Genomic DNA, 20,050 nt, shown 5'->3' with positions numbered 1-20,050 from the left:
ACTCTAATGATGATCAATAACAGAGATAAATAGAGGACTTATATTATCTCCATTTTAAAGTAGTCAATTGTATTCTTGTTCATTGGCTGATTGCTCCCAACTCATAGGAATACCCACCCAGTTGACTACTTTAAAATGGTGGAAGCCCTCAATTGCAATGTCCATTCTAAAATGCTTTAAATCCATGATGAGTCCTCTGTTTCCATTTGATCAACATGTCTGTGTTTGGGCAGAGTCTAGAATAGCCACTAGGTGGCCGTCTCTGAGCAGTTTTACTGAGCATGCAACAGCATCAACTTGAGAGGAATTCCATATGCACGTGGCATGCAGTGGAATTTAAACTCTTGGTTGTTAACTGTTTGACAGGCTCGTTGGTCTAGGGGTATGATTCTCGCTTAGGGTGCGAGAGGTCCCGGGTTCAAATCCCGGACGAGCCCTCCTTTTAAGTTGTCAAACAACTTACAGGAAGAACAGGCCTTCATAGTAGTGTACATTCACTAAAGCATCGCTATCAACAATATTACTGTGAATAAGTAGCCTGGAATCTTAACTCATAAGCTCTGTTTCAATATTGTTATGGTGAAACAAAGCATGTCAGTTAGGATTCCAGGCTAGTATCATAACTAAGAGCTGTTAGGATCAAGCAGAAAAACAAATATCTTAGTTAATTCATGAAATATTGTAACATTCTGAACTTGTGACATAGTGAACTTACACAGATGCAGATAACATTCCCCACCACAGTGACATAATGCTGAATGAAGATAAACTGAACCTTGCGCAGGAACTTAGACGAGTACTCAGGCAATGGAGGATGCTACAGAGGGAAACAATGACTTCAATTTGCTGTTCAATCTCCTTTCACAATAACTTTTCAGATTTGCTTCTGTCCAAATGTTTGCTTCCGTTGCAAATGCTGCTTGGAGTTAGACTGACAGTCTGCCAACTGCATAGTTTTGAAGAAATGAACATTGTTGTGGAGATAAAATATAAATACTTGTTTGATCCTGTCCTTGTCCAGCTCATCAAACAGTCTCTGGAAGGCCTCCCTGGGGATGAAGCCACTGGATGACTGAGACGCTTTCTGAGGAAATTACACTTTTAGAAACTTTTGACGTACCAAAAGTGTTCACAATTCAGAGGTGTGGCCATGTACATATATAACTTCACAAAACATAACGTTGTTTAACACTATGTATTACAGTATGTTGTTTCAGGTAAGGAGGGAACCATCTCACCTTCATGATGGCATCTCGTTAATAACCTGTTGTATATTAATAAAATAAACACCACAAAGGGGTCCTGTCTTACACGGTAACATCCTCAGAGAAGGTAGGTTCCTGGCTCTGACAGTGCAGCAGCTCAAAAGCTGCCCTGACGCCCAAATGTCTCCTCAGGATGGATGTCTGGATTGACATCTGCTAAATAAAGGGTTATCAATCACCAACATTAATTTATAAAGCCCTTCTTACATCAGCAGATGTCACAAAGTGCTGTACAGAAACTCGGCCTAAAACCCCAAACAGCAAGCAATGCAGGTGTAGAAGCACGGTGGCTAGGAAAAACTCAGTCCATTCACAGAGTTCGGTCCCGCTCCATGGGAGGAGATATCTTCTGCGCCGGCCCAGACCAGGCACACCGGTCAACTCAGCTCCATGTTTGGAGCCTTCTTCAGCGCCGGTGCCCATAAGGAATGTAAACAAATGTACTATAAAAGTGTCTATAAACAAAGTAATGTACAGAAACTGTATTTCAAAGGCAGCTCACGGTGCAAAATAACAAGTTATTCCTACATGTACAGCATCTTCTTTGAGGACCACAACCTGTTGAATGTACAGCTCCTCATCTGTGTAAAGGGAAACATGTGGAGAACATGGGCTTAATTCAATGATCTTACTCTGTGTATGTTTGTGAGAGAGAGAGAGAGAGAGCGAGCGATTTTGAAGAACTTACCATGTCCCTGTGTCCCCCAACAGAAAGGTGTTTGTTTTGGAGCCCTGTAATTGTCTGTTCCAGAATGAACCCCCTAGGTAGCAGGGGGAAACTCTCCATCATCAGCACAATGTTGCTCAACAAGTTAATAACAGGAGACTAAGAAAATAAAGGAAAGGAACGCTTACATTTTGCTCCATCCTTAAATGTTCTCAGCGAGTTCATTTTCATAATCTACACACAGCTCACTTAAATGTAGGGTTCCTGTGCCTTTTGTTGTTCTGATAGTGCTTTACATGTGGTGTTGTGTCACTCTTGTTGTGATGTGTGTGTCATCCTATGTTTATATTGTATTTATTTTTAAATCCCAGTCCCCGTCCCCACAGGAGGCCTTTTGCCTTTTGGTAAGCCGTCACTGTAAATAAAAATGCATTCTTAACTGACTTGCCTAGTTAAATAAAGGTTAAATAAAATACATTTTAAAAAATCCAAACAAACTCGGGCAATTATTTGTTACTCATTCGCTGAAGACTACAACAAGCAGCACATAAAATGGCCGGGACAGCCCTTATGACCTATGACAAAGGGGTCAAGTAAAGTGTTCGAATATGTTAAGGTATGGTTATAGTTCTACTGGATATTTCAGCTCATTTGTGTTAAATATGCCTTGGACAATATATTATTGAGTTATACATCAGAGGAACTATATACCATACATAATATGATATATGGCCTCGTATAACTGACAAATGTAATGTTTTCTATAGGTCAGAACTTTACTATAGTGATGATGCAGTATACATCATCACCAGTAGAGGTGAGTAAAGTAACAAAGTTTCACAAAGGACACGCCTCAGATTTCACACACGCTTGACATCAGTGACAGGGCAGATGGGAGCAGAACTTATAGTCTGTGTTTACCTTTCTTTCAACAAGGCTCGTTGGTCTAGGGGTATGATTCTCGCTTTGGGTGCGAGAGGTCCCGGGTTCAAATCCCGGACGAGCCCTTCTTTTCTGAACACTACAGGCTCGTTGTACAGTCCAAGATAATGATTGTCTACTTGGGGAAGTGGAGATGACTGTGCATATTCAGCAGAAACAGTGACATTCAGTCATGTGTAGGTTTCTATAACAAATAGCAGGCTCACAGGATACCAATGTCGTTGATGCTTGTATTATGAGAACTAGCCGAACGACTGGTCATATAACTGACAAGCCTAATTAGATAAATACAGGGTGTCGAAAGTGTTCCACAGGGATGCTGTACCATGTTGACTCCAATGCAGTTGTGTGTTTTTTCTGAGAGCTGGTCTCTCTAGGAACCTTCTGATGTCGAGTTGAGTGCTGTTCCCCTCCATCATGTTGCCATGGTTGGTCACAGTTGTGTCAAGTTGGTTGGATGTCCTTTGGGTGGCGGACCATTCTTGACACACACGGGAAACTGTTGAGAGTGAACAAAACAGCAGCATTGCAGTTCTTGACACACTCAGACCGGTGCGCCTGGCACCTACTATCATACCCCATTCAAAGGCACTTCAATATTTTGTCTTGTCCGTTCACCCTCTGAATGGCACACATACAGAATACGTCTCAAGACTTAAAAATCCTTCTTTAACCTGTCTCCTCCCCTTCATCTACACTGATTGAACTGAATTTAACAGGTGATGTCAATACGGGGTGATAGACTTCAGCTGGATTCACCTGATCTGTCTATGTCATGGAAAGAGCAGGTGTTCCTAATGTTTTGTGCACTCGGTGTATGTAAAACTCACCCAAACGTGTCAGTTACCATTAGAGGGCAGTCTAATAGCCTAAACCTGCCACATCACAGATTCTGGAAGTTAACTCACAGGCTGATGAGGAGAAGGGGATGGGAGAAGTGTAACGATCGGGTGGGTTTCCCTAAGCAGGCTTGTTGGTTTAAGGGTATGCTTCTCTCTTAGGGTGTGAGTAGTCCTGGGTTTAAATCCCAGATGAGCCCAGCTTTTGAGAAAATATGTGATAGATGTCATTTAGGGTTGTCCTAAGTGAGTTAGTATATTGAAACATCACAAAGTGGGGAGAAAAATCTTACCAATAGGAAAATGGTAGACTATAAGTAGCAAATATGCATATCTGTAGGCACTTTGGTAAAACAGAGATATAAAACAATATCCAGTCAGTATGGAATATAATGTACAGTGTCGTACTGTCAATGAGTGACTTTGAACTGTGTGACAGACGGAAATATAGATTCCCCTCCAGTCATTACCACGGGCCGGTCCTCCCCAATAAAGGTTCCACCAACCTCCTGTGACAGAGATACATATAAAGTCTGTGAATTGCATGGAGCTATTGACATAGACTGTGCAAGACCCATGCCTGCTATACATGAGTCATTCATGTCGGCAGTGCATTGCAGGCACAGTAACTAATGTCTACTTGTAACTACTACTTGTAGTACATTTTACGATCAAATGGCCTTAAATGTTGAGCCTCTAAATAGTAGTTGTCTGGTTCAGAGAGATTCTTCTCACAGTCAATCACCAGGAGAATCTAGAGGAACATTGATGAAGCTTAGATGCATATACAGACGACTTAATACATGCATATACAGTAGACATAATACATGCATATACAGTAGACATAATACATGCATATACAGGAGACATAATACATGCATATACAGTAGACTTAATACATGCATATACAGTAGACATAATACATACAGTAGACATAATACATGCATATACCGTACATGACCTTTGACCTTACACATTTTCTAAAAATAAAATGGGATACAATGCACCCTCATGCACACTCATTTTTAGACCAGAGACATCAAATGTAGAGAAGGTGAACAAAATGGGCCAGGGACTATATCTACTGCCTTTCTAATCGACTCTAATGATGATCAATAACAGAGAAAAATAGAGGACTTATATTATCTCCATTTTAAAGTAGTCAATCGTATTCTTCTTCATTGGCTGATTGCTCCCAACTCATAGGAAACACACCCAGTTGACTACTTTAAAAATGGTGGATGCCCTCAATTGCAATGTCCATTCTAAAATGCTTTAAATCCATGCTGAGTCCTCCATCTGTTTCCATTTGATCAACATGTCTGTGTTTGTGCAGAGTCTAGAATAGCCACTAGGTGGTAGTCTCTGTCTGAGCAGTTTTACTGAGCATGCAACAGCATCAACTTGAGAGGAATTCCTCATGCACGTGGCATGCAGTAGAATTTAAACTCTTGGTTGTTAACCGGGTGACAGGCTCGTTGGTCTAGGGATATGATTCTCGCTTAGGGTGCGAGAGGTCCTGAGTTCAAATCCCGGACGAGCCTTCCTTTTAAGTTGTCAAGCAACTTACAGTATGAACAGGCCTTCATAGAGTGTACAAAGCATAGAAGTGTGCATTCACTAAAGCATCTCTATCAACAATATTACTGTGAATAAGTAGCCTGGAATCTTAACTCATAAGCTCTGTTTCAATATTGTTATGGTGAAACAAAGCTTGTCAGTTAGGATTCCAGGCTAGTGTAGTAACTAAGAGCTGTTAGGATCCAGCAGAAACACAAACATCTATGTTAATTCATTAAATATTGTGACATTGTGAACTTGTGACATAGTGAACTCACACAGATGCAGATAACATTGGCCAGGGCCACATTCCCCACCACAGTGACATAATGCTGAATGAAGATAAACTGAACCTTGTGCAGGAACTTAGACGAGTACTCAGGCAATGGAGGATGCTGCAGAGGGAAACAATGACTTCAATTTGCTGTTCAATATCCTTTCACAATAACTTTTCAGATTTGCTTGGGTCCAAATGTTTGCTTCAGTTGCAAATGCAAGCACAAAGGCAAATGATGAAAGTCTGCTTGGAGTTAGACTGACAGTCCGCCAACTGCATACTTTTGAAGAAATGAACATTTTCATAGAGATAAAATATAAATACCTGTTTGATCCTTGTCCAGCTCATCAAACAGTCTCTGGAAGGCCTCCTGGGGATGAAGCCACTGGATGACTGAGACGCTTTCTGAGGAAATTACACTTGTAGAATCTTTTGACGTACCAAAAGTGTTCACAATTCAGAGATGTGGCCATGTACATATATAACTTCATAAAACATAACGTTGTTTAACGCTATGTATTACTGTATGTTGTTTCAGGTAAGGAGGGAGCCATCTCACCTTCATGATGGCATCTCTGTAATAACCTGTTGTATAATAATAAAATAAACACCACAAAGGGGTCCTGTCTTACACGTAACATCCTCAGAGACGGTAGGTTCCTGGCTCTGACAGTGCAGCAGCTCAAAAGCTGCCCTGACGCCCAAATGTCACAGCAGCTATGGAACCCTGACTAGTGATGATTATTTGACCATGCTGGCCATCTATGAACGCTTGAACATCTTCAACTGTTCTGAGGACAAAAGGGGGTGCAACTCAATATTAGGAATGTGTTCCTAATGTTTTGTACACCTTATGTTTATTCATTTAGATTTTGTCATAACTTTGTAAGGACCAACGCCTGAGATGAGAAGCAGGTACGGGGAGTCAACATTTAAACAGGAACAAACAGGTAACAAGAGAGGCACAACGTTGGCACAGCGGGTAAAAAAAAATACATATGACAATCAAAGCAGGGAACAGAGCGGGGAACCAGACATATATAGGGAAGGTAATGACACAGATGATAGAGTCCAGCTGAGTCCAATAGTCACATTTACATTTACATTTAAGTCATTTAGCAGACGCTCTTATCCAGAGCGACTTAATCACTGATGAGTGTGACGAGGGGAAGGCAGGTGTTAGTAATGATGGTGGCAGGAGTGCGCAATGCTGGGGAGCTTGGCGCCCTCGAACGCCAGGGGGGAAAAGCGGGAGCAGGCATGACTAACTTAAGTTGAGTGATACTCTGTAACGGTTCTTCCCTTCTTCTGATAAGGCGGAGTCGGAGAGATCGGACCAATGTGCAGAGTGGTAAGTGTCCATTTTAGTTTATTAAACTGAACACTAAAGAATACAAAATAACGAAGTGAATGATACAAACGAAAACCGAAACAGTCCTGAAACATTACAACAGGAAACAATCACCCACAACTCAAAAGTGAAACCAGGCTACCTAAGTATGGTTCTCAATCAGGGACAATGAATGACAGCTGCCTCTGATTGAGAACCATACCAGACCAAACACAGAAATCCCAAAACATAGAAAAAGGAACATAGACAACCCACCCAACTCACGCCCTGATCATACTAAAACAAAGACATAACAACAGAACTAATGTCAGAACGTGACATACTCTCTGCAAAGTCATCAAAGCTCTTTGACCAGTAACCAAGCTGTTCATAAGAACCACATCGTAGAGTTTTGTTTACAATCATTGTCATGATTCTGGGGTCAGCGGTAGTGCTGTACGAAATACATAATACATGTAGGCAGGAAATAGGTTGTTTATAGGAAATAGGTAGTTTATTGTTGATGCTCAATTAAAAGCTGTGATTTCTGAGATATCATATTTTCCTCATACCTCAGGTTACTAGCAGGTGCTATGATAGTGCCTTTGAACGACCAGACCCCAAGCACAGCAAATACATAATAATCCACCTGCAAACAAAGACGGCACTTCTTTACAATCGTACCAGTTTAACAGCTCTGGTATGACTTCTGTTAGGTACTGGTTTTGACAGTGTTATGTAGCCCTTATGACCTATGACAAAGGGGTCAAGTAAAGTGTTCCGGAATATGTTAAGTTATGGTTATAGTTCTACTGGATATTTCACCTAATTTGAGTTGAATATGCCTTGGACAATATATTATTGAGTTATACATCAGAGGAAATATATACAATATATAATACGATATATGGCCTCGTATAACTGACAAATGTAATGTTTTCTTCAGGTCAGAACTTTACTATAGTGATGATGCAGTATACATCATCACCAGTAGAGGTGAGTAAAGTATCAAAGTTTCACTAAGGACACGCCTCAGATTTCACACACGCTTGACATCAGTGACAGGGCAGATGGGAGCAGAACTTATAGTCTGTTTACCTTTCTTTCAACAAGGCTCGTTGGTCTAGGGGTATGATTCTCGCTTTGGGTGCGAGAGGTCCCGGGTTCAAATCCCGGACGAGCCCTTCTTTTCTGAATACTACAGGCTCGTTGTACAGTCCAAGATAATGATTGTCTACTTGGGATAGTGGAGATGATTGTGCAGAAACAGTGACATTCAGTCATGTATAGGTTTCTATAACAAATAGCAGGCTCACAGGATACCAATGTCGTCTATGATTGCACGGAGAAACTTCCATATGGTTTTATTTGTAGCTGTAACACTAAAGTCCTGAATAGGCCTCAGTCCTCATAATGCAAATGATAACGTACAGCACTTAAAAAAGATGTCAACCACAGACAATGGTTTCATTTGCAAATCTGACAATGTACTGTACACTGAATGTACTAAACAATAAGAACACCTTCCTAAAATTGAGTTGCAATCTCTTTTGCCATCAGGAAAGCCTCAATTCGTCAGGGGCATGGACTTTACAGGGTGTCGAAAGTGTTCCACAGGGATGTTGTCCCATGTTGACTCCAATGCAGTTGTGTCTATTCTCTGAGAGCTGGTCTCTCTAGGAACCTTCTGATGTCGAGTTGAGTGCTGTACCCATCCATCATGTTAACATGGTTGGTCACAGTTGTGTCAAGTTGGTTGGATGTCCTTTGGGTGGCGGACCATTCTTGACACACACGGGAAACTGTTGAGAGTGAACAAAACAGCAGCATTGCAGTTCTTGACACACTCAGACCGGTGCGCCTGCCACCTACTATCATACCCCGCTCAAAGGCACTTCAATATTTTGTCTTGTCCATTCACCCTCTGAATGGCACACATACAGAATACGTCTCAAGGCTTAAAAATCCTCCTTTAACCTGTCTCCTCCCCTTCATCTACACTGATTGAACTGAATTTAACAGGTGACATCAATACGGGATGATAGACTTCAGCTGGATTCACCTGATCAGTCTATGTCATGGAAAGAGCAGGTGTTCATAATGTTTTGTACACACAGACTATTTATTTACTATTTATTTACATTTTTCATGTAACCTTTTATTTTTCATGTAACCTATTTAACTAGGCAAGTCAGTTAAGAACAAATTCTTATTTACAATGACGACCTACCCTGGCCAAACTCGGACGACGCTGGGCCAATTGTGCACCGCCCAATGCGACTCCCAATCACGGCCGGATGTGATACAAATCCCGGACGAGACCTCCTTTTAAGAAGTCAAATGACTTACAGACTACACACAGTCCACATGACAGACAACATACAGTCTATGACAGACTTGGTAAGTCTATGTCATGGAACGAGCAGGTGTTCCTAATGTTTTGTGCACTCGGTGTACGTACAACTCACCCAAAAGTGTCAGTTACCATTAGAGGGCAGTCTAATAGCCAAAACCTGCCACATCACAGATTCTGGAAGTTAACTCACAGGCTGATGAGGAGAAGGGGATGGGAGAAGTGTAACGATCGGGTGGGTTTCCCTAAGCAGGCTTGTTGGTTTAAGGGTATGCTTCTCTCTTAGGGTGTGAGTAGTCCTGGGTTTAAATCCCAGATGAGCCCACCTTTTGAGATAATATGTGATAGATGTATTTAGGGTTGTCCTAAGTGAGTTAGTAGAGATATAAAACAATATCCAATCAGTATGGAATATAATGTACAGTGTCGTAATGTCAGCAAGTGAATTGTGTGACAGATGGTACTATAGATACATCAACTAGAATCTTCTCTAAATTGCCCATGCTTCAAAATGGATCCTGCATTATCCTTACATACAGTATATAATACTGAACTGCAGCTACCAGTGAAAGAACTGTGAGTGATCCATCAAACACGTTACTCCCATAGGACATATATCCTGTCCAGCCAAATGCTACCACCTTCAGCGCCATCTCCAGCAGGTAGTAAAGCATGAAGAAACAGTGGAATATTCTGAAAAAACAGATCAGTGGAGGCTGCTGAGGGGAGGACGGTTCATAATAATGGTTGGAACGGAGCAAATGGAATGGCATCAAACCACCTGTTTGATGTATTTGATACCATTCCACCGATTCCCCTCCAGTCATTACCACGGGCCGGTCCTCCCCAATTAAGGTGCCACCATCCTCCTGTGACAGAGATTCATATAAAGTCTGTGAATTACATGGAGCTATTGACATAAACTGTGCAAGACCCATACCTGCGATACATGAGTCATTCATGTCGGCAGTGCACTGCAGGTACAGTAACTAATGTCTACTTGTAACTACTACTTGTAGTACATTTTAGCAGCTCCTGGCTGACGGACGGCTCTGGCATAACACGGTGCCTGCCCGGTCCCTCTTTCCATGGTAAGCACGGGGAGTTGGCGCAGGTCTCCTACCTGACTTAGCCACACTCCCCGTGTGCCCCCTCAATACATTTTTGGGGCTGCCTCTCGGGCTTCCAACCGCACTGCCGTGCTGCCTCCTCATACCACCGCCTCTCGTCTTTCGCTGTCTCCAGCTATGCCTTGGGGCGACGATACTCTCCTGGCTGTATCCAGTGTCCCTTGCCATCCAGGATCTCCTCCCATTTTCCAGGAGTCTGGAGATCGCTGCTGCTGCCCGTTAACATGCTGCTTGGTCCTTTGTTGGTGGGGGATTCTGTAACGGTTCTCATCTTCTTCTGATGAGGCAGAGTAGGAGAGATCTGACCAATGTGCAGAGTGGTAAGTGTCCATTTTAGTTTATTAAACTGAACACTAAAGAATACAAAATAACGAAGTGAATGATGCAAACGAAAACCAAAACAGTCCTGAAATGGGAAACAAACATTACAACAGGAAACAATCACCCACATCTCAAAAGTGAAACCAGGCTACCAAAGTATGGTTCTCAATCAGGGACAATGAATGACAGCTGCCTCTGATTGAGAACCATACCAGGCCAAACACAGAAATCCCAAAACATAGAAAAAGGAACATAGACAACCCACTCAATTCCCGCCCTGATCATACTAAAACAAAGACATAACAACAGAACTAATGTCAGAACGTGACATACTCTCTGCAAAGTCATCAAAGCTGTTTGACCAGAAACCAAGCTGTTCATAAGAACCACATCGTAGAGTTTTGTTTACAATCATTGTCATGATTCTGGGGTCAGCGGTAGTGCTGTACTAAATAGATAATACATGTAGGCAGGAAATAGGTTGTTTATAGGAAATAGGTAGTTTATTGTTGATGCTTGATTAAAAGCTGTGATTTCTGAGATATCATATTTTCTTCATACCTCAGGTTACTAGCAGGTGCTATGATAGTGCCTTTGAATGACCAGACCCCAAGCACAGCAAATACATAATAATCCACCTGCAAACAAAGACGGCACTTCTTTACAATCGTACCAGTTTAACAGCTCTGGTATGACTTCTGTTAGGTACTGGTTTTGACAGTGTTATGTAGCCCTTATGACCTATGACAAAGGGGTCAAGTAAAGTGTTCCGGAATATGTTAAGGTATGGTTATAGTTCTACTGGATATTTCAGCTAATTTGAGTTGAATATGCCTTGGACAATATATTATTGAGTTATACATCAGAGGAAATATATACAATATATAATACGATATATGGCCTCGTATAACTGACAAATGTAATGTTTTCTTCAGGTCAGAACTTTACTATAGTGATGATGCAGTATACATCATCACCAGTAGAGGTGAGTAAAGTATCAAAGTTTCACTAAGGACACGCCTCAGATTTCACACACGCTTGACATCAGTGACAGGGCAGATGGGAGCAGAACTAATAGTCTGTTTACCTTTCTTTCAACAAGGCTCGTTGGTCTAGGGGTATGATTCTCGCTTTGGGTGCGAGAGGTCCCGGGTTCAAATCCCGGACGAGCCCTTCTTTTCTGAACACTACAGGCTCGTTGTACAGTCCAAGATAATGATTGTCTACTTGGGGAAGTGGAGATGACTGTGCATATTCAGCAGAAACAGTGACATTCAGTCATGTGTAGGTTTCTATAACAAATAGCAGGCTCACAGGATACCAATGTCGTTGATGCTTGTATTATGAGAACTAGCCGAACGACTGGTCATATAACTGACAAGCCTAATTAGATAAATACAGGGTGTCGAAAGTGTTCCACAGGGATGCTGTACCATGTTGACTCCAATGCAGTTGTGTGTTTTTTCTGAGAGCTGGTCTCTCTAGGAACCTTCTGATGTCGAGTTGAGTGCTGTTCCCCTCCATCATGTTGCCATGGTTGGTCACAGTTGTGTCAAGTTGGTTGGATGTCCTTTGGGTGGCGGACCATTCTTGACACACACGGGAAACTGTTGAGAGTGAACAAAACAGCAGCATTGCAGTTCTTGACACACTCAGACCGGTGCGCCTGGCACCTACTATCATACCCCATTTACATTTACATTTACATTTAAGTCATTTAGCAGACGCTCTTATCCAGAGCGACTTACAAATTGGTGCGTTCACCTTAAGACATCCAGTGGAACAGCCACTTTACAATAGTGCATCTAAATCTTTTAAGGGGGGGGTGAGAAGGATTACTTTATCCTATCCTAGGTATTCCTGAAAGAGGTGGGGTTTCAGGTGTCTCCGGAAGGTGGTGATTGACTCCGCTGTCCTGGCGTCGTGAGGGAGTTTGTTCCACCATTGGGGGGCCAGAGCAGCGAACAGTTTTGACTGGGCTGCGCGGGAACTGTACTTCCTCGGTGGTAGGGAGGCGAGCAGGCCAGAGGTGGATGAACGCAGTGCCCTTGTTTGGGTGTAGGGCCTGATCAGAGCCTGGAGGTACTGAGGTGCCGTTCCCCTCACAGCTCCGTAGGCAAGCACCATGGTCTTGTAGCGGATGCGAGCTTCAACTGGAAGCCAGTGGAGAGAGCGGAGGAGCGGGGTGACGTGAGAGAACTTGGGAAGGTTGAACACCAGACGGGCTGCGGCGTTCTGGATGAGTTGTAGGGGTTTAATGGCACAGGCAGGGAGCCCAGCCAACAGTGAGTTGCAGTAATCCAGACGGGAGATGACAAGTGCCTGGATTAGGACCTGCGCTGCTTCCTGTGTGAGGCAGGGTCGTACTCTGCGGATGTTGTAGAGCATGAACCTACAAGAACGGGCCACCGCCTTGATGTTAGTTGAGAACGACAGGGTGTTGTCCAGGATCACGCCAAGGTTCTTAGCGCTCTGGGAGGAGGACACAATGGAGTTGTCAACCGTGATGGCGAGATCATGGAACGGGCAGTCCTTCCCGGGAGGAAGAGCAGCTCCGTCTTGCCGAGGTTCAGCTTGAGGTGGTGATCCGTCATCCACACTGATATGTCTGCCAGACATGCAGAGATGCGATTCGCCACCTGGTCATCAGAAGGGGAAAGGAGAAGATTAATTGTGTGTCGTCTGCATAGCAATGATAGGAGAGACCATGTGAGGTTATGACAGAGCCAAGTGACTTGGTGTATAGCGAGAATAGGAGAGGGCCTAGAACAGAGCCCTGGGGGACGCCAGTGGTGAGAGCGCGTGGTGAGGAGACAGATTCTCGCCACGCCACCTGGTAGGAGCGACCTGTCAGGTAGGACACAATCCAAGCGTGGGCCGCGCCGGACATGCCCAACTCGGAGAGGGTGGAGAGGAGGATCTGATGGTTCACAGTATCGAAGGCAGCCGATAGGTCTAGAAGGATGAGAGCAGAGGAGAGAGAGTTAGCTTTAGCAGTGCGGAGGGCCTCCGTGATACAGAGAAGAGCAGTCTCAGTTGAATGACTAGTCTTGAAACCTGACTGATTTGGATCAAGAAGGTCATTCTGAGAGAGATAGCGGGAGAGCTGGCCAAGGACGGCACGTTCAAGAGTTTTGGAGAGAAAAGAAAGAAGGGATACTGGTCTGTAGTTGTTGACATCGGAGGGATCGAGTGTAGGTTTTTTCAGAAGGGGTGCAACTCTCGCTCTCTTGAAGACAGAAGGGACGTAGCCAGCGGTCAGGGATGAGTTGATGAGCGAGGTGAGGTAAGGGAGAAGGTCTCCGGAAATGGTCTGGAGAAGAGAGGAGGGAATAGGGTCAAGCGGGCAGGTTGTTGGGCGGCCGGCCGTCACAAGACGCGAGATTTCATCTGGAGAGAGAGGGGAGAAAGAGGTCAGAGCACAGGGTAGGGCAGTGTGAGCAGAACCAGCGGTGTCGTTTGACTTAGCAAACGAGGATCGGATGTCGTCGACCTTCTTTTCAAAATGGTTGACGAAGTCATCTGCAGAGAGGGAGGAGGAGGGGGAGGAGGATTCAGGAGGGAGGAGAAGGTGGCAAAGAGCTTCCTAGGGTTAGAGGCAGATGCTTGGACTTTAGAGTGGTAGAAAGTGGCTTTAGCAGCAGAGACAGAAGAGGAAAATGTAGAGAGGAGGGAGTGAAAGGATGCCAGGTCCGCAGGGAGGCGAGTTTTCCTCCATTTCCGCTCGGCTGCCCGGAGCCCTGTTCTGTGAGCTCGCAATGAGTCGTCGAGCCACGGAGCGGGAGGGGAGGACCGAGCCGGCCTGGAGGATAGGGGACATAGAGAATCAAGGGATGCAGAAAGGGAGGAGAGGAGGGTTGAGGAGGCAGAATCAGGAGATAGGTTGGGGAAGGTTTGAGCAGAGGGAAGAGATGATAGGATGGAAGAGGAGAGAGTAGCGGGGGAGAGAGAGCGAAGATTGGGACGGCGCGATACCATCCGAGTAGGGGCAGTGTGGGAAGTGTTGGATGAGAGCAAGAGGGAAAAGGATACAAGGTAGTGGTCGGAGACTTGGAGGGGAGTTGCAGTGAGGTTAGTGGAAGAACAGCATCTAGTAAAGATGAGGTCGAGCGTATTGCCTGCCTTGTGAGTAGAGGGGGAAGGTGAGAGGGTGAGGTCAAAAGAGGAGAGGAGTGGAAAGAAGGAGGCAGAGAGGAATGAGTCAAAGGTAGACGTGGGGAGGTTAAAGTTGCCCAGAACTGTGAGAGGTGAGCCATCCTCAGGAAAGGAGCTTATCAAGGCATCAAGCTCATTAATGAACTCTCCGGGGGAACCTGGAGGGCGATAAATGATAAGGATGTTAAGCTTGAAAGGGCTGGTAACTGTGACAGCATGGAATTCAAAGGAGGCGATAGACAGATGGGTAAGGGGAGAAAGAGAGAATGACCACTTGGGAGAGATGAGGATCCCGGTGCCACCACCCCGCTGACCAGAAGCTCTCGGGGTGTGCGAGAACACGTGGGCGGACGAAGAGAGAGCAGTAGGAGTAGCAGTGTTATCTGTGGTGATCCATGTTTCCGTCAGTGCCAAGAAGTCGAGGGACTGGAGGGAGGCATAGGCTGAGATGAACTCTGCCTTGTTGGCCGCAGATCGGCAGTTCCAGAGGCTACCGGAGACCTGGAACTCCACGTGGGTCGTGCGCTGGGACCACCAGATTAGAGTGGCCGCGGCCACGCGGTGTGGAGCGTTTGTATGGTCTGTGCAGAGAGGAGAGAACAGGGATAGACAGACACATAGTTGACAGGCTACAGAAGAGGCTACGCTAATGCAAAGGAGATTGGAATGACAAATGGACTACACGTCTCGAATGTTCAGAAAGTTAAGCTTACGTAGCAGGAATCTTATTGACTAAAATAATTCAAATGATACAGTACTGCTGAAGTAGGCTAGCTGGCAGTGGCTGCGTTGTTGTTGTTCTATCTCTCTATAGTGCTGTTTCTTGTATTATGGTCTCTTGTTTCTTTAGAGGTTTCACTTTGTTGTCCTTTTTCTTTTCCTTTTTCTTCTGTCCTTATTTTGTCTTCCTTTCTTCTGTTAACTAGATATTTTTTGTTGTTATTCTTTGTAAGCTAGCTAGCTTCTTCCAGGAGAGTCCCTAGCAACTGCTTAGCAACAAGTAAACAATTCAGCTAGCAATTCAGCTAGCTAAGATAACTGTACAATTTTATGAAAAATAGTTACTTCTTCAAAAGCCTGTCTTTTTGGTTTGTTCCTTGTTTTGTCTTCTATTGAGTCTTGCAGTTTTCTCTTGATTTTTTCGATGTACTTCACTCTAAAAAAACATTTAAATCTCAATATATACAGGAGCTCATTTTTCAGCAGCTGCTCAATTAGATACCATTCAAAGGCACTTCAATATTTTGTCTTGTCCGTTCACCCTCTGAATGGCACACATACAGAATACGTCTCAAGACTTAAAAATCCTTCTTTAACCTGTCTCCTCCCCTTCATCTACACTGATTGAACTGAATTTAACAGGTGATGTCAATACGGGATGATAGACTTCAGCTGGATTCACCTGATCAGTCTATGTCATGGAAAGAGCAGGTGTTCCTAATGTTTTGTGCACTCGGTGTATGTAAAACTCACCCAAACGTGTCAGTTACCATTAGAGGGCAGTCTAATAGCCAAAACCTGCCACATCACAGATTCTGGAAGTTAACTCACAGGCTGATGAGGAGAAGGGGATGGGAGAAGTGTAACGATCGGGTGGGTTTCCCTAAGCAGGCTTGTTGGTTTAAGGGTATGCTTCTCTCTTAGGGTGTGAGTAGTCCTGGGTTTAAATCCCAGATGAGCCCACCTTTTGAGAAAATATGTGATAGATGTCATTTAGGGTTGTCCTAAGTGAGTTAGTATATTGAAACATCACAAAGTGGGGAGAAAAATCTTACCAATAGGAAAATGGTAGACTATAAGTAGCAAATATGCATATCTGTAGGCCCTTTGGTAAAACAGAGATATAAAACAATATCCAGTCAGTATGGAATATAATGTACAGTGTCGTACTGTCAACGAGTGACTTTGAACTGTGTGACAGACGGAAATATAGATTCCCCTCCAGTCATTACCAAGGGCCGGTCCTCCCCAATAAAGGTTCCACCAACCTCCTGTGACAGAGATACATATAAAGTCTGTGAATTGCATGGAGCTATTGACATAGACTGTGCAAGACCCATGCCTGCTATACATGAGTCATTCATGTCGGCAGTGCATTGCAGGCACAGTAACTAATGTCTACTTGTAACTACTACTTGTAGTACATTTTACGATCAAATGGCCTTAAATGTTGAGCCTCTAAATAGTAGTTGTCTGGTTCAGAGAGATTCTTCTCACAGTCAATCACCAGGAGAATCTAGAGGAACATTGATGAAGCTTAGATGCATATACAGACGACTTAATACATGCATATACAGTAGACATAATACATGCATATACAGTAGACATAATACATGCATATACAGTAGACATAATACATGCATATACATATAATACATGCATATACAGAGACATAATACATGCATATACAGTAGACTTAATACATGCATATACAGTAGACATAATACATACAGTAGACATAATACATGCATATACCGTACATGACCTTTGACCTTACACATTTTCTAAAAATAAAATGGGATACAATGCACCCTCATGCACACTCATTTTTAGACCAGAGACATCAAATGTAGAGAAGGTGAACAAAATGGGCCAGGGACTATATCTACTGCCTTTCTAATCGACTCTAATGATGATCAATAACAGAGAAAAATAGAGGACTTATATTATCTCCATTTTAAAGTAGTCAATCGTATTCTTCTTCATTGGCTGATTGCTCCCAACTCATAGGAAACCCACCCAGTTGACTACTTTAAAAATGGTGGATGCCCTCAATTGCAATGTGTCACGTTCTGACCTTAATTTCCTTTGTTTTGTATTTATTTAGTATGGTCAGGGCGTGAGTTGGGTGGGTTGTCTATGTTTGTTTTTCTAGGTTTTGGGATTTTCTATGTTTCGGCCTAGTATGGTTCTCAATCAGAGGCAGGTGTCATTAGTTGTCTCTGATTGAGAATCATACTTAGGTAGCCTGGGTTTCACTGTGTGTTTGTGGGTGATTGTTTCCGTGTCTGTGTTTGTTCGCCACACGGTACTGTTTCGGTTTTGTTCACGTTTATTGTTTTGTATTCATTGAGTGTTCAGTTCATGTTTTTAAATAAACAACCATGGACACTTACCACGCCGCATCTTGGTCCGATCCTTGCTACACCTCCTCTTCAGACACCGAGGAGGAAAACCCTTACACAATGTCCATTCTAAAATGCTTTAAATCCATGCTGAGTCCTCCATCTGTTTCCATTTGATCAACATGTCTGTGTTTGTGCAGAGTCTAGAATAGCCACTAGGTGGTAGTCTCTGTCTGAGCAGTTTTACTGAGCATGCAACAGCATCAACTTGAGAGGAATTCCTCATGCACGTGGCATGCAGTAGAATTTAAACTCTTTGTTGTTAACCGGGTGACAGGCTCGTTGGTCTAGGGATATGATTCTCGCTTAGGGTGCGAGAGGTCCTGAGTTCAAATCCCGGACGAGCCTAACTTTTAAGTTGTCAAGCAACTTACAGTATGAACAGGCCAACAGAGTGTACAAAGCATAGAAGTGTGCATTCACTAAAGCATCTCTATCAACAATATTACTGTGAATAAGTAGCCTGGAATCTTAACTCATAAGCTCGGTTTCAATATTGTTATGGTGAAACAAAGCATGTCAGTTAGGATTCCAGGCTAGTGTAGTAACTAAGAGCTGTTAGGATCAAGCAGAAACACAAACATCTATGTTAATTCATTAAATATTGTGACATTGTGAACTTGTGACATAGTGAACTCACACAGATGCAGATAACATTGGCCAGGGCCACATTCCCCACCACAGTGACATAATGCTGAATGAAGATAAACTGAACCTTGTGCAGGAACTTGGACGAGTACTCAGGCAATGGAGGATGCTGCAGAGGGAAACAATGACTTCAATTTGCTGTTCAATATCCTTTCACAATAACTTTTCAGATTTGCTTGGGTCCAAATGTTTGCTTCAGTTGCAAATGCAAGCACAAAGGCAAATGATGAAAGTCTGCTTGGAGTTAGACTGACAGTCCGCCAACTGCATACTTTTGAAGAAATTTTTTCATAGAGATAAAATATAAATACCTGTTTGATCCTTGTCCAGCTCATCAAACAGTCTCTGGAAGGCCTCCCTGGGGATGAAGCCACTGGATGACTGAGACGCTTTCTGAGGAAATTACACTTGTAGAATCTTTTGACGTACCAAAAGTGTTCACAATTCAGAGATGTGGCCATGTACATATATAACTTCATAAAACATAACGTTGTTTAACGCTATGTATTACTGTATGTTGTTTCAGGTAAGGAGGGAGCCATCTCACCTTCATGATGGCATCTCTGTAATAACCTGTTGTATAATAATAAAATAAACACCACAAAGGTGTCCTGTCTTACACGTAACATCCTCAGAGACGGTAGGTTCCTGGCTCTGACAGTGCAGCAGCTCAAAAGCTGCCCTGACGCCCAAATGTCACGGCAGCTATGGAACCCTGACTAGTGATGATTATTTGACCACGCTGGCCATCTATGAACGCTTGAACATCTTGAACTGTTCTGAGAACAAAAGGGGGTGCAACTCAATATTAGGAATGTGTTCCTAATGTTTTGTACACCTTATGTTTATTCATTTAGATTTTGTCATAACTTTGTAAGGACCAACGCCTGAGATGAGAAGCAGGTACGGGAGTCAACATTTAAACAGGAACAAACAGGTAACAAGAGAGGCACAACGTTGGCACAGCGGGTAAAAAATACATATGACAATCAAAGCAGGGAACAGAGCGGGAACCAGACATATATAGGGAAGGTAATGACACAGATGATAGAGTCCAGCTGAGTCCAATAGTCACTGATGAGTGTGACGAGGGGAAGGCAGGTGTTAGTAATGATGGTGGCAGGAGTGCGCAATGCTGCGGAGCTTGGCGCCCTCGAACGCCAGGGGGGAAAAGCGGGAGCAGGCATGACTAACTTAAGTTGAGTGATACTCTGTAACGGTTCTTCTCTTCTTCTGATAAGGCGGAGTCGGAGAGATCGGACCAATGTGCAGAGTGGTAAGTGTCCATTTTAGTTTATTAAACTGAACACTAAAGAATACAAAATAACGAAGTGAATGATACAAACGAAAACCGAAACAGTCCTGAAACATTACAACAGGAAACAATCACCCACAACTCAAAAGTGAAACCAGGCTACCTAAGTATGGTACTCAATCA

The 20,050-nt window shown here is 43.5% G+C and overlaps 1 protein-coding gene and 4 non-coding genes across 5 annotated transcripts in view; 4 read left to right on the top strand and 1 right to left on the bottom strand.

The window, feature by feature from the left end:
* Nucleotides 1–1,244, bottom strand: part of LOC135573283 (two pore channel protein 2-like) — a 6,816-nt gene extending 5,572 nt beyond the window's left edge. Inside the window, exons 1-3 of the mRNA XM_065022131.1 lie at nt 1,239–1,244; nt 998–1,084; nt 716–817 (exon numbers count right to left, since the gene is read on the bottom strand). Coding sequence (XP_064878203.1) covers nt 716–817; nt 998–1,084; nt 1,239–1,244 — 195 coding nt within the window. The remainder of the gene's footprint in view (nt 1–715; nt 818–997; nt 1,085–1,238) is intronic.
* trnap-agg (transfer RNA proline (anticodon AGG)) lies at nt 366–437 on the top strand. Its single transcript has one exon. It is a non-coding gene; the product is annotated as a tRNA-Pro (tRNA).
* A 1,623-nt stretch (nt 1,245–2,867) lies between the features above and the next one.
* trnap-ugg (transfer RNA proline (anticodon UGG)) lies at nt 2,868–2,939 on the top strand. The gene has a single exon. It is a non-coding gene; the product is annotated as a tRNA-Pro (tRNA).
* Nucleotides 2,940–7,992: 5,053 nt separating this feature from the next.
* trnap-ugg (transfer RNA proline (anticodon UGG)) lies at nt 7,993–8,064 on the top strand. The gene has a single exon. It is a non-coding gene; the product is annotated as a tRNA-Pro (tRNA).
* Nucleotides 8,065–11,785: 3,721 nt separating this feature from the next.
* Nucleotides 11,786–11,857, top strand: trnap-ugg (transfer RNA proline (anticodon UGG)). The gene has a single exon. It is a non-coding gene; the product is annotated as a tRNA-Pro (tRNA).
* Nucleotides 11,858–20,050: the final 8,193 nt, after the last annotated feature.

The sequence above is a fragment of the Oncorhynchus nerka genome, linkage group LG9a (genome assembly GCF_034236695.1).
Source record: "Oncorhynchus nerka isolate Pitt River linkage group LG9a, Oner_Uvic_2.0, whole genome shotgun sequence".
Classification (NCBI taxonomy): Eukaryota; Metazoa; Chordata; class Actinopteri; order Salmoniformes; family Salmonidae; genus Oncorhynchus; species Oncorhynchus nerka.
Note: the sequence above shows the minus strand (reverse complement) of the source record. Positions and strands in the feature narration are given on the sequence as shown.